The sequence below is a fragment of the Spermophilus citellus genome (assembly GCF_964194105.1).
Source record: "Spermophilus citellus genome assembly, chromosome: 4".
Lineage (NCBI taxonomy): Eukaryota > Metazoa > Chordata > Mammalia > Rodentia > Sciuridae > Spermophilus > Spermophilus citellus.
Window position 1 is genome coordinate 114,069,501 of NC_138185.1, and position 12,711 is coordinate 114,082,211.

The 12,711-nt window shown below is 51.8% G+C and overlaps 1 protein-coding gene across 5 annotated transcripts in view; it reads right to left on the bottom strand.

The window, feature by feature from the left end:
* Positions 1-686: 686 nt before the first annotated feature.
* SMAD3 (SMAD family member 3) overlaps positions 687-12,711 on the bottom strand; it is a 109,762-nt gene continuing 97,737 nt past the window's right edge. For 4 of the 5 annotated variants that reach the window (XM_081290303.1, XM_081290305.1, XM_081290307.1 and 1 more), the window contains 4 exons: positions 11,718-11,930; positions 9,823-9,960; positions 7,498-7,642; positions 687-5,132 (listed from right to left, as the gene is read on the bottom strand). In XM_081290303.1, coding sequence (XP_081146429.1) covers positions 5,009-5,132; positions 7,498-7,642; positions 9,823-9,960; positions 11,718-11,930 — 620 coding nt within the window. In that variant the 3' untranslated portion in view covers positions 687-5,008. The remainder of the gene's footprint in view (positions 5,133-7,497; positions 7,643-9,822; positions 9,961-11,717; positions 11,931-12,711) is intronic. The other variant, XM_081290304.1, reaches the window with a different exon arrangement.

Below are 12,711 nucleotides of genomic sequence, written 5' to 3' on the forward strand. Positions count from 1 at the left end.
GCCCCTTGGTGCCCTTGCTGTGAAATGGCCTTCCTGGAGTCTGGTAAGGTCCTAAAGTGGACTGCTGCAGAAGAGGTCACACTTGGGGATGATTCTGGCCCCATCTCTTCCTCTGCCCTCCAAATTCTGCTTATTCAAATTCATATTTAGACAAGGAAGAGATTTTGAAATCTCTTTTTCCTTGGGAGTTTAGAATTCAAAATGCATTCTCATAGATGCTAACAGTCATTTGAGCAGAAAGCATGGCAACCCCGTTACTTGTGAATATGAAACTACCTGTGTGTCGATGGGAAGGCAAGTCTGGCAGCATTTAAGACACAGTGATAGGGTGGAAGAGGCAGAGTGGAAAGGACTAACAGAAGCGTGGGGTGCAGGGCTGGAGGCGATGGCTTCATTCATGGCCAGGGGCCCTGCAGGTACCAGGGAAGTTAATGCAGATGCCACAGGGTCTCCTGCTGTCTCTCAAAGACTGGCAGGCCTTAGTGATGCCCTCAGTGAGTGAATGAGGGCAGCTGGGATTATCTGAGGACCACCTGGCACATTGGTGGTCAAAGTACATCTGGGTTTGCAGACATTTCCCTCTGATTGCCCTGGATGCTGAGGCCCCCAGGACCTCAGTGGGCTCTGTGAAATCTTCTCTTCACCCGGAGACAGCAGCAAGAATCAGACTGAGCTCCTGGCCTAGGAGCTTTTCAATGAAAAGTTTATTAGAAGGGCACTTACAAGAGGAAGGGAAGGGGAATGGACATGGATCTTTAACAGTAGGGGTACAATGCTTAGAACAGGTGCTCTGCTTTTAAGATACAAAACTTAGAAAAATCTAAAACACTATAAATAGGTACATGCTTTTTACAAAGATATTAAAAGGTCAGGCTGGCTGAATAGTGAAGGTAATCAACATCCTCCACATTCTCGTCTTCACCCCGACACGTGCCAACACAGGAGTCCAGAACAGCCTGTTGGCAGTGGCAACAGTGCAGGCCTCCTGGATAAAAGTGGCTCCCTCTCTGGGTGGCGTCTTCACCCCAGGATCCCTGTGGAGGCCTAGATTTGACTCAGAGCTGCCTGATTTTACACACTGTCACTTGTGCAGCCAGCCTCGCTTGGAGTTCTAGATGCTGAGCCAAAAAAGCCACTACACTCCTCAAGGCACCAACATTCAGAACTGGCTGTACCCAACTCTTCCAGCCACTGACCTCAGAAGGGAGAGGCCTTCGCAACTGTCTTAAAAAATTAAATAGTTATCTGTCTGAATGGTTTTAAGAAATTATTACATAAATATAAAAACACCAGAATGCTAGAGTATCCATTATTTCTGCATTAAAAAAACCAAAAATCAATTACAGAATCACTGAGAATTTCTCACTCCAGTTTGCCCAAGAGGTGAGTTTCTTTTACATGACAGCTGTGTTTTTGAGGAGGTGCCTGTGTACCAAGTCATCCCCACTGACTGACACCTCCCATCGGGGGTGCTACATCGTCATGGTGACCCACATTCTCTTGAGTATGTTTCCTGCATTCCATCCACTCTAGGAAGTGGCCGATGCTCCTTAAGAGGGGGATGGACAATGTGAAGACTGTTACTTGAAGGGGTCCTACGGGGGAGCGTTGATGCCACAAAAAGAAAAATGGCACAACCTAGCTGTGCTAAGATTTTCTTCTAGTAAAAATGAGACACATGTACATTCTGAGAAAACACCCAACTCTAGCCACTTAAAGCACACTGTAAGAAACAGCGTCTGGAGCCAAGCTTGTGCCATCTCTGGCTGCTAGTTGCCCCCTAGGTAAACAGTCCTGCGAGCAGCCTGCAGAGTCCTTTCCCAGCCTCTCCTTTTGAAGACTAGAGGGCACAATCATGAAGCCTCAGAAATGGCAGGTGGGGCTAAGAATGACAGCTCCCTGGACAACTTACGTCCATGCACAACATGCACACACTACTTAAAGAAAACCTTCCTGTGGTTTGAGTAAAGGCATTCAGCCCTGGCCTAGGTCCAGACTCTAGGAAGCCAAAGGGAGATGGAGAAAAACAGACTAAGCACACAATATGTGCTACAGCTCATTTCAATACATTAACAATGATTTAAAAAAATAACTACGGTCAATTAAAAAAAAAAAAAAAGACCACATCAGGACAATGGGAAAGTCTGCCAGCAGCATTGCCCTCATGTGTGTTCTTCCCAAGAGTCAGAGTCCCTGCTCCTGACTCCAGGCTAGTCATAGGTGTCAGGTCCTCTACAGCCTGCCAAGAAGGTGGCCAGCTGAGGTGATGCGCCAGCACAGGCCTGTAGTCCAAACCGGCTGGGGCAGCTACCTGCGTGTGCACTGGAGGGTCTGTTACTGAATTAAATGAGGAAGCAGAGAGTGGTGGGGAAGGAAAGGTGCTAAAAGCTGGCTCCTCGGGAGTGCTGCAGACACCGGATGCAGCTGGGGGGCAGCACGTGAGGTCATGTTGCCTGAGCAAACTACACTTAAAACTGCTGTCCGGCAGCCCTTCCCATGCCTCTGAAACTGCCCTGGTTTTCCTCTTGCCTCTTTCAGCTGTCCTTTAAAAAAGTTTTTAAAATGTATAAATGTCATTCATATAAGATTTAAAACTAAGAAAACTAGTTTTGTGACAAGAAGGACACTAATATTACACATGCCCAAAGGACCTATTTGTGTTCCAGGATGGGAAAGGTACCATTCCCTGACATCCAAAAATGACCAAATTTATTTTCACGGATGCCAAAGGTATATCTGCCTACAGTTTCCTCACATATCCTCTGGTGGTCTCTTAAGGAAAAGGGTCAAGAAAACAGCCTTTGGAAAAAAACACAAAACTCAAAACTTCATGCCAATTAGAAGCATCCATCAGATCTGAGCATTGAGGGTTCTAAGACACCCTCCAAAATGCAGCCAGTTATGACCAGCACATCACCAAGATTGTGTTACACCTGAAGCTGTCCCCAAGCACTTGGAGGACAACTGTGCCATAGGAAGCTCTTACGTAATAGGTGAGGAGTGCGAGCCTCAGAAACCACTGCCCGCAGCTTGCATGCGAGGGGCTGTGATTGCTCCAGCAGAAGCCAAAATGGAATATTCCTGCCCCGAGTTCTGAGCTGACCAGGAGCATGAAGGCACACACAGGAGGTTCAGAAGGCCTCGTGTGTGTGTGCGTGTGTGTGTGTGGCAGTCTACAGACCACTTTTAGCCAAGCACAAATTCCATACCCACAGCATTTGCACCTATCTGAGGAATGAGAGGGTTTGTATTATCTCTGGGTTCTGTCAACACCCTTGTGGAAAGACTCACACAAGTGAGCAAGGTATTCATTCCATCTCTTCCTGTGTCCTCAGAAGGTGTAGGGAGCAGCTCTCCTAGATGGGAATCTCAAGACCATAGCTTCAGGGGCACTGGATCCTGCAGGTGAGATGCCAGGAAGTCCCTGACATCTTCAAGGAGCATGAGGAATTTCATCACATTTATGGTTTCTGACCTGCCAAAAGTATACACTTTATTCCCTTCACCTAGAATAAGACAGGACTTCCATAGGAAATCCCCTCCCCCCCTTTTTTTCCTGGTATAAATTCATGCAAAAATGTGGATAAGTCATTTCATATAAAAACAGCAGCAAAGAAAAAAGTACCAATTGCAGGTGGCAATCCTGTGTCTGCTGTATTCTGCAAAAGGCCAGTAAAAGAATCAGTTTCGGTTTCTCTTTTTCCAGTTGAAACAATGTATACTAGTTTTCTACCTAATTGCCCTTGGGTGCTGTACTTAACACACAGCATCACTGCAATAGTTGTTACTGAGGGTCCTCTGCCACAAGCTACATAATATCACGTCTCAGGGCAAAGATGACAGATCTCTTTGCACCAAGCCTGCAATTTTCAAAGGTATAAAAAAATTTTAATAGCCCTTTTCATTTGCCTATGTTAGCCTGAGATTTTTCCCCTCTGGTGAATTTACTTCTGTAAATTTCAGCTTCCAAAAGTGCGGCAGGTGTCTCAACAGAACCTGGAAAAGCTTCACGTTGGGAGAGAAGTAGTTGTTGGGTCCCAGTCTGCTTTCCCAGTCGATATGCCTACCCAGGAACTTTTGTTTTTTAATATAAAACAAACATTTAAAAGAGCACATGATAAAGTTGGTTTAATTAATGCAACCGACTACATAAACCAACATAGCCGAATGCATCAGAATACGGCGCGAGACAACCGGGGATGCACTCGCGGTAGTGCTGCCTCAGCCCGAATGCCACTACATCCAACTGCCCTTTGCTTCATGTGAACACTTAATGTCATTCAAATCTCTTTGAGATTAATGTGATAATAGAAACTATACATTGCATACGCACTGAGACTCAGCAGATCCTTCCCACTTTTCCAAGTGAGGAAGGGCAAAAAGTTTTTAAAGAAGAGATGGGTCTCATCAACTTTTCCCAGGGTCCCAGGAACACATTCTGCCGAACATGCTTGCTCACACCAATCAGTGTGTTCTGAGAGGGGAGCCAGCCGGGCAAGCCCCTCCCCACGTGCAGTCAGCTCATCAGGTGCCCACTGCCAGCATAGTGGGGTGCGACTGGGAATGCTCTCTCCGAGAGGCTCTTAATCAAAAGTGCCAGAGAACTGGAACACTCTTCCAAGATGAATTCCACACCAAGCCCTGGGCAGAGAGGCTTTCCTGTTGGACTGTGACATCCCAGATATCATTAAAAAAGGAGGTGGCTGCAGGAAGGGGCAGGTGGTGAAACACTACCTGTTGGCACAAGCCACTGGAGCAGAAGCCATTTCTTGCCCTTCACACTGGAGCCTAGGGCATATGTGTTCAGCAGGTACAACTGTTCATAAAATCCATCACTGGGTTTGCTTCTGTGCTTTGGAAAACAGGTTGGTGCCACCTTGGTTGAGAGAGAAGATTTTCTTCCTTGACAAGAATGGGTTGAGGAGAGTTCTGATTTTCTCCTTTCTCCTCCATGGCCATTTTCCCCAAGCCCACCCTCTCCTCCCCTCCCTCTTCACTCCCAGGGTCTCTAAGACACGCTGGAACAGCGGATGCTGGGGGAGCCCATCTGGGTGAGAACCTTGTCAAGCCACTGCAAAGGCCCATTCAGGTGCAGCTCAATCCAGCAGGGGGTGCTGGTCACTGTCTGTCTCCTGCAGGAACAGGGAAAGGGATGGGGGGACTTAAAAAAAAGTTCACAGGGATACAAATACAAGTCAGAACATCTTTTTCTGCTTTGGTGACAAGTTAAACTCCTCCAACCAGGGAGGACTCAGTAACTCAGGTTTTTCTTTAGGGGAGAAGGAGGGCCTTAAAGTGTTACACATGTAAGGTCAATTCCAGGGTACCCCAGAGGCTCACCAGTTACTGTGACAGGCCCCCCACTAGAGGACCTCCAGCCTGAGCAAAGGTCCCCCTGGCTCCCATCTGTGCCAGCTGGGCACCTGCAGCTCCCGGTCTCTAGACCAGGCCCAGCCCCAACAGGCTGCAATGACGTGTGTCTGTCTGGTGGAGGGGTGTTTTGTATGAAGTGCCGACTGAGTCCACATGCCTTCAGTTCCCAATGTGCTGATATAATTCCCATCTACGGCCTTATTTTGGAAAATCTTACGAGTAGAGCTAGCCATGAAACAATTACTGGAAAAAACCAAGGCACGCCACACGTTTCTTTTCCCCAAAGCACTTTGTCTAAATTCAGGCTGGCGGATGACGCAGCTCATAGGCGAAGTCCCAAAGGCCTCTGCTGAGCAGAGGCTATCTGCTGAGGCTGGAGTTACGGGTGCCAGCTGGAGGTAAGAGGACTGGGTTCTGCTTTCGGCCTCCTCACAGACACGGTCTGAAACCTTACTCTCCTTGGCCCACGAGGCAGGAGGACAAAGCTGTTCTGGGAAGGGGCCGCACCCGTCCGTTGGGCTGTGGTGCGTGCTGCCAGGCGGCGGTGACGCAGTGGGCCGCACAGGACTGGGAGTGCTGGCAGAACGTCCTGCACAGTGATACAGTGCCCCCAGGGAAAGGCTTCCGCCACCACGGAGCCTCTGCCTGGCCCTCAGCTGGAGGACCTTGGTGCCACACCACATCAGGTCCACTGTCCTGAGGGCCACCCTCCTTGCTTGTTGGGCTTCACCTGAGACAGGCCTGCAACCTGGCCCTGGGGTGTCTGCTTCATCAGGGGCACCTGAGTGTGGTCCCTGGGTTAGAATCTGGGTGTAAGAAGAGCCAGTGGACTTCCCCTGGCTCTTTTCCATTTGGGTCCATCTTTAAATATTTCCCTTTCCCACTAAAAACATTAATTTTCTAACCTTTCACTCTCATTCCCTAAGTGATCTTAGCCAGGGCTGAAAGGTTCGATAAAACATTTCTCCAACGGGACCTCTGGGCCTGGGCTAATCTCTCTAGTTCTTCATAACATGGTCATAAGTCCTCCCAAGGGCTGACAACCTCACCCCCTTGGTGGTTCCCTGGATTTCACAAAGACTGCAGGGATGAAGGTGCGGTGTTCCCTGGCACTCTGGGGCAGACGCAGAAGAACAGCAGCTAAAATACGGTAACTGGAGGAGGTGGATTTTACAGAGCAAAACCCTCTAATGAGAATCTGACTTTCCATAAGTCACGCTCATCAGGATTTCATTATAAACCGTGGCTCAGAGCCAGCACTAAAATGGGTTTGGCTGGGGTGCAGAATGACTGCAAAACAAAGTAGATTCCAAACATCTGGAAAAATGAAGAGAAGGGAGAGTAGCTTGCAAGGCGCTGGCTCCAGCTGACGTGTGGCACCTCTGCGTCTGTGCGCCGGAGCCGGGGGCTGGGCGGGGTGTGCAGCAGGGGGCACGCAGCCCTGCCTGTCAGGAAACCCCTGCCAAGTGTGGGGGGAGAAGGGGCTGGATTCCCGGGAAACCCAACCCGGGATGGTCTGAGGGACTCGAGTAAGCAGAGTAGGCCGACCTGTTAATCAGTACCATATTCAGACCTGTTATGTAGGATTCTTAAAAATTACGTCCATGCACAGTAAACTCTTGTAACCATGCAGATCTCCTCCCTCCTTCCTTGATTCTCCTAGACGTTCAGAGTCACCAGCGTCCTTAAGTTCAGAGAAGGAGCCACAGGTGGGAGACCCTTGGGTGAAGGAAACCATCTGCCCCAAGGACTGAGGATGAGTGGCCACGGCACAGCTCTAGGCTCAGCTTCCCACTGATGAAGTGACTTCAGGCAAGTCATTCGTCCTACCTAGGCCTTAGTTCCCTCATCTGTGCAACAGGGACAATGCCTGTGTCCTCTACCAGGGTTGTGGAAAGGACAAAATGGGACATGTCTGTTGACAGCACTTGAGAAACTGCTCAGTGCGAGGCCAGTGCTGTCCTGCTCTTCCGGTTGTCTAGGAATGTCTCTGCCCCTCCCGCCCGCCGGGCTGTGGCCTCCCTGATCTGTGGTCTCTGCTCTGGGGCGTGACATCTGGCCTTGCTCATCTCCAAGGAGCCTCTGCTCTGCTGTTCTGCTTTGCCCGTGTTGGTCCCCACTGACCTGTACTCTGCTCCCCAGCCTTTGACGAAGCTCATGCGGATGGTGCACATTCGAGTCAACTGGTAGACAGCCTCGAAGCCCTGGTTGACAGACTGAGCCAAGAGGGCGGCGAACTCCTGGTTGTTGAAGATCTTCAGGTTGCATCCTGCCCAAAATGACAGTGCCGCTGGGAACGGAGGCCTGTACACGCCCGCTGCTCCCCTCCCGGCTAAAGCAATCCCCGGATCACTCGGCTCAAGTGGCACCTGGTCGTCTGAGGCATTAGCCACATACTCCATGCTTGGCACCATGCCACAGATGGGCCTACCCAGTGCCTCCTCTCGAATCTGTCACCACCTCACTGAGGATGTGCAGCTGATGTGCAGGAGGGAAAATCAAAGGCTGGCCCACAAGCTCCGCCCCCTCCAGCTGTGGGCATGCTGAGGACCCAGGGCATAGTTTGGAGAGGCAAAGGGGCCAAGGCCTTCCAGGGAAAAGAGAGGAAAGGGACCTGAGCCTAGATGCCCATGCTGTCCCAGGCATGATCACCCCCCTGGGCACTGGAGCTCTCACGTTGGTGGAGGAGCAGGGCGGGCCAGCAGAAAGGCCAGCTGAAAGCTGCGGGACCTGACACCCCGTAGGAAGCTCAGCAGAAGGTCAAGGCACTGTCCACCTAGACTCTTCTGATGGATCTGCCTCATGCTGGGGCCAGGAAAGGGGAGAGATCTGGGTCACACTTTGGCTTCTGGGCACAGACTGGGTCGAGGTGACATTCCCAGCAAAATGAAGGTGTGTGTCTAATTCTCCAGACAGTAAAACTAGAGACAGGCACAAATAAAGTTTAAAATAAACCTCCCACTGCCTGAGTGCCAAGAATGCGTCAACCAGAAAAATAAAGACCAATGCACACGCTAGAATAACCGAAAGGTGAGGCGAGGTGACACCTAGGAGTGGGCCAGCACCAGCGCCCAATCTTACTGCATGTCTCTGGGCCGGTCACAGAACCTTTTTTGGAACCTTGTGTCTCTAAAATGGGGGGGTCATTGGAGGTTGTCCCTGTTGTGATGTTCTGTGAGCTGACAGGGTCCACTTTGCCCTCACCAAAAAGATGGGGGAGGCCAGGGAAGGAGTGGGCAGAATGCCAGGAATGTCACTGATCTTCCTCTCCTTCCCCTTCTCCAGGGGACATGTGCTGGATCAGGGCTGAGACTGCTCTCCAGCCCCCACCCCCACCTTCTACCCTGCAGAGCTGAGAAACAGAAGAGCATTAGGCGGGAGTCAGCTAGTCTTAGGCTCATCCAGCTCGGCTCCTTCCTAGCTGTGTGTCCTTGGGCAGTTGGCTTAACCCCTCTGAACTTATTTCCTTAACTGCCTTATTAGTAGAGTCAGAGTAACTGGAGAAGATTAAATGAGATCAGATATAAAAATGCACTCTGTAAATGCAACCACAAAAATGCTCGGGAAGTAGGCCACTGTTAAAATTTCAGATTTTCTGCATTTTAAGTGTGTCTTGCTCAGGTCCACTGTCATCTCCTACTCAGCAAGCAGGAAGAGACATGCCACCCATGTGCCATGGGCAATGACCTGGCCCAGGCCACATGCTCTAGCAGCCAGTCACAGCCCACAGTCTATTGGTGCCTGCAGTGTGAGAAGTGGGCTTTGGCTGGGCTTCCACTGGGATATTTGAGGTAAAGAGGCCTTGGGGTGGGACAGGGGGCAGAGCAGCCTCCTACCTGACCTTGCTGTCCAAACTGCACCCTGTCTAAACCATCTTACAGGGTGTCGCCTCACACACATGCTTGGGGTCCAGGTAGATTCATCAGCCTCGCTGAGAAAACCCTCAACAGTTCCACAAGATAAAACCGAAACTTTCCTCCCATCTTCCCATGGCCTGGTCCCACCAAGTTCTTCAAACATTTCCTTCTTTTACACAACCCCTCCTCCAATCAGAACGCCCCCTAAGTGTCCTGCCTTGCATCACCTCCATGCCTCTGCCTGCAATGCCCTCCGAGGCTCCATGCCACCACCCTGTGCCTATCCCAATGGTTAAACCACCCTCTCCCCAGGTGCTGGGCACCCCGCCCTGCGTTAGACTCTTCTGTCTCTATCATACACACCCCACAGGTCTGCAGACAGGTAGCCCAGGGGAAAGGCAGATGTCCCCGATGCTGCCTCTGCTCCCTGGAGGACCAGGGAGAGCACAGGAAGACGCGGGCATGGAGAGAACCCAGCCAAACGCCTTCATGCTGACAGGGCGGACCCCGATGAGGAAACACGGCTGGAAAGAGGGACTCTCCAGCACCCTGGATGTGCCATCAAGATGGACACCACATTGGGGAGGCTTACCTGGTGGGATCTTGCAGACGGTGGCTGGATGCCAACCGTAGCGCTGGTTACAGTTGGGAGACTGGACGAAGATGGCGCTGTCGCTGAGGCACTCTGCGAAGACCTCCCCTCCGATGTAGTAGAGCCGCACGCCTCGCCCTGGAGATGTGGGGAGATGGATCAGGAGCCTGCGCCCACACCACAGCCCCAGGGCCAGTGGAGATTGGCAAAGAGCACAGAGCTGCAGTGGCTGCCCCAAGGGACTGCCAGCTCCCTTCACTATGGGACCCAGAGCCCAACTTGAAACCCAAGCAGGGAAATCACAAGTGACACTGGATTTCTTAAGGGGGGGGGGAGGCAGAGAAATAAGAGCCAGTGATAACCTCAGTGACAGTTTCTGCCACTGGCTAGCCATAGGTCTCAGTCACATTATCCCACCTGGGGGCTGAGCTCCTCTAGAAAACGGGTAGAGACGTCACTCTCAACAGCTGCTGTGTGACATACTGCAGGTGCCTGGTGAGTGACAGCTGCTGTCCCCCCTCTGACCATACCACCACTCTGCTCCCTCCCTGCCCCAAGATTCAGAGGGTCACTCGTAAACTTGCCAGGCTCCTGAGGCAGCAGACCCTCTGGGAGCCCTCTGCTGCAGGAATGGTGTGACGCCATCCCTCCCGGCGTGTTTCTGAAGGAGACCACAGGGTCACATCATTTACTTTTCCTTCATCTCTTAAATCCACTCCAGATGGACAGAAATTATTTTTAAATTGCTTCTGCAGTTCCAACAGTTAGATAAACACTCCGACAAGGAGCTCTCTGCTCAGCGCCCTCTGCTCCGTTCCTGAGGAGGAGGCCCAGAGGGCCAGAAACGCAGCCAGGTTTTCCAGGCCCAGTGGCAAAAGGGTGGAAACCAGGCGACCGACCTGTATACCATTCCATGTCCCTGTTCCTCCCTCTAATCCCCACTACTCCCATTTCCTCTCATCTGGGTCCTATCGGACTGTGTGCTGGGGCCCAGAGTCCACAAGGAAGGGCAAGAGCACAAGGCAGCCGGGATGGGAGTGGAGAGGTCCGGACCAAGAGACTGCATGCCCTAGCCCGCGGCCTGCAAGCTCTTCTCTCCACCACAGGAACTTCTTTTCAAGCCAATCTGAGAGAACTCAGAGGAAGCCAGCAAAAGCAGAGATACCCTGGGGCAGGTGGGGACAATGGCCCTGGCTGCTGCCCCTGCCAAGCTCCTGAGTTTGTCCCCAGAGCCTCTTGGCCAGCCCTGGGGCTTCAGGATGATGGCTGAGGATGTCCTACCACATCATCTCCGCAGCCCTTCTGGGGGGCAGCAGTCTGTGACCCTGGATGGTAAAATCATGACTGTCCTTAGCGTAACCTCCCAAAGGAACCAAGACCCTGCGGCTGCGTCTTCCCTGAACCCACAATGCTCCTCTCCTGGTGCTGGAACGCAGCACGCTAGTAGTTGTATTTGAGTTGTGGACATTTCTTGTCTTTGAACCTTTTTGGAATTATCTAGAATATTCACATAAGAAGTTTAACAAATGAAAAAACCCTCCTCCAATAACGACCACCTACTTATCAACCTAGCTGTACCTCAAGGGATATTTATTAAAAGATTCGTACACGTTACCTTCCCCACAGACTTCCCTTCCTTGTCCCCTAAATGAGGTGTTCTCCTCCTTGGCTTCTGAGTTTTCAGAGATTATCTGCATCTCTGGGTGGAAATGAATTGAACTCCAAGGAGACTGAACCCTAGCTGTCTGGCCTCTAAATGGAGCAAGAGGATCTGGGGGCCAGGATAGATGAGTGAGTCCTATCCCCACATCCCAGCAGGAGGCTGAGCACAGCCAGGGGAGGCATGCAGAGGCTGCTCTGGGCCAGAGGTGGGGACAGCATGGCCATCCCATTACCGATGTGCCTCCGCGTGAGCTCCACGGCAGCATTCCTGTTGACATTGGACAGCAGGCCTAGGCAGAAGCGCTCGGAGTTGGAGGGGTCAGTGAAGCCGTCCACCGTCATGGATGGCTGTGAGGCATGGAATGTCTCCCCGACACGCTGGTTCAGCTCGTAGTAGGAGATGGAGCACCAGAAGGCTGGCTCGCAGTAGGTGACTGGCTGCAGGTCTGCAGAGACAGAAGCCTCGGGTCAGGGCCTCAGGCCCCCTGCTCCCAGGGCCATCTGGTTATTCAGGGTGTATCTTTATGAGCTGCTGCCTGTGAGCATCCTAATGATCTAACCTGACCATGAGGCCCAGAGCCCATCCCTCCTCCCTTGCTTTAGCCTTTTGGCTCTGATGGGAGAAGCAAGATGGCTGGCTGTGCCCAGGTCCCAGCACTGGCCTGAGAACCCCACCCACTGTCTGTCTGGCAACTTGTGGGATCAACAGATCTCGAAAGGTGCCAAGCCTTAGAGAAAAATCAGAAGCAGTGCTGCCCACAGGGAAGAGCCTGGGTGATCTGCCGACAGAGAGGCCCTGAGCTTCAGAAGTCCAGGCACACAGTCCCTTCTATAGGTGAAGGGACCTGAAGAAGAGATGCAGACCATTGCCAGCCCTGCCCGGCACATACTCAGAAAGTGCCTGCTGGAGGATCAGGCCACCCCCAGACTGGGTTCCTCGGCCTCAGCACCACTGACATTTGGGGCCAGACTGCTGTTTGGAGGAAGGGGGCTCCACATGTCACAAGGTGTTTAGTGCCCTTCTGGCCCTACCCATGAGATGCCAGTACCATACATCCCCCTCCCCCTCCCAAGAGGTGACAATAAAAAATGTCTCCAGGCACTGCCAGCTGCTTTGCAAGGGGTAAAACTGCCCTGGATGCTTGGAGCAGCGCAGGCCCTCTCTCTGAGCCCCAGTTCCCACCGTGCCTTGGTCTGGGTACAGAAGCCTCTTTACCACCAGGGCTG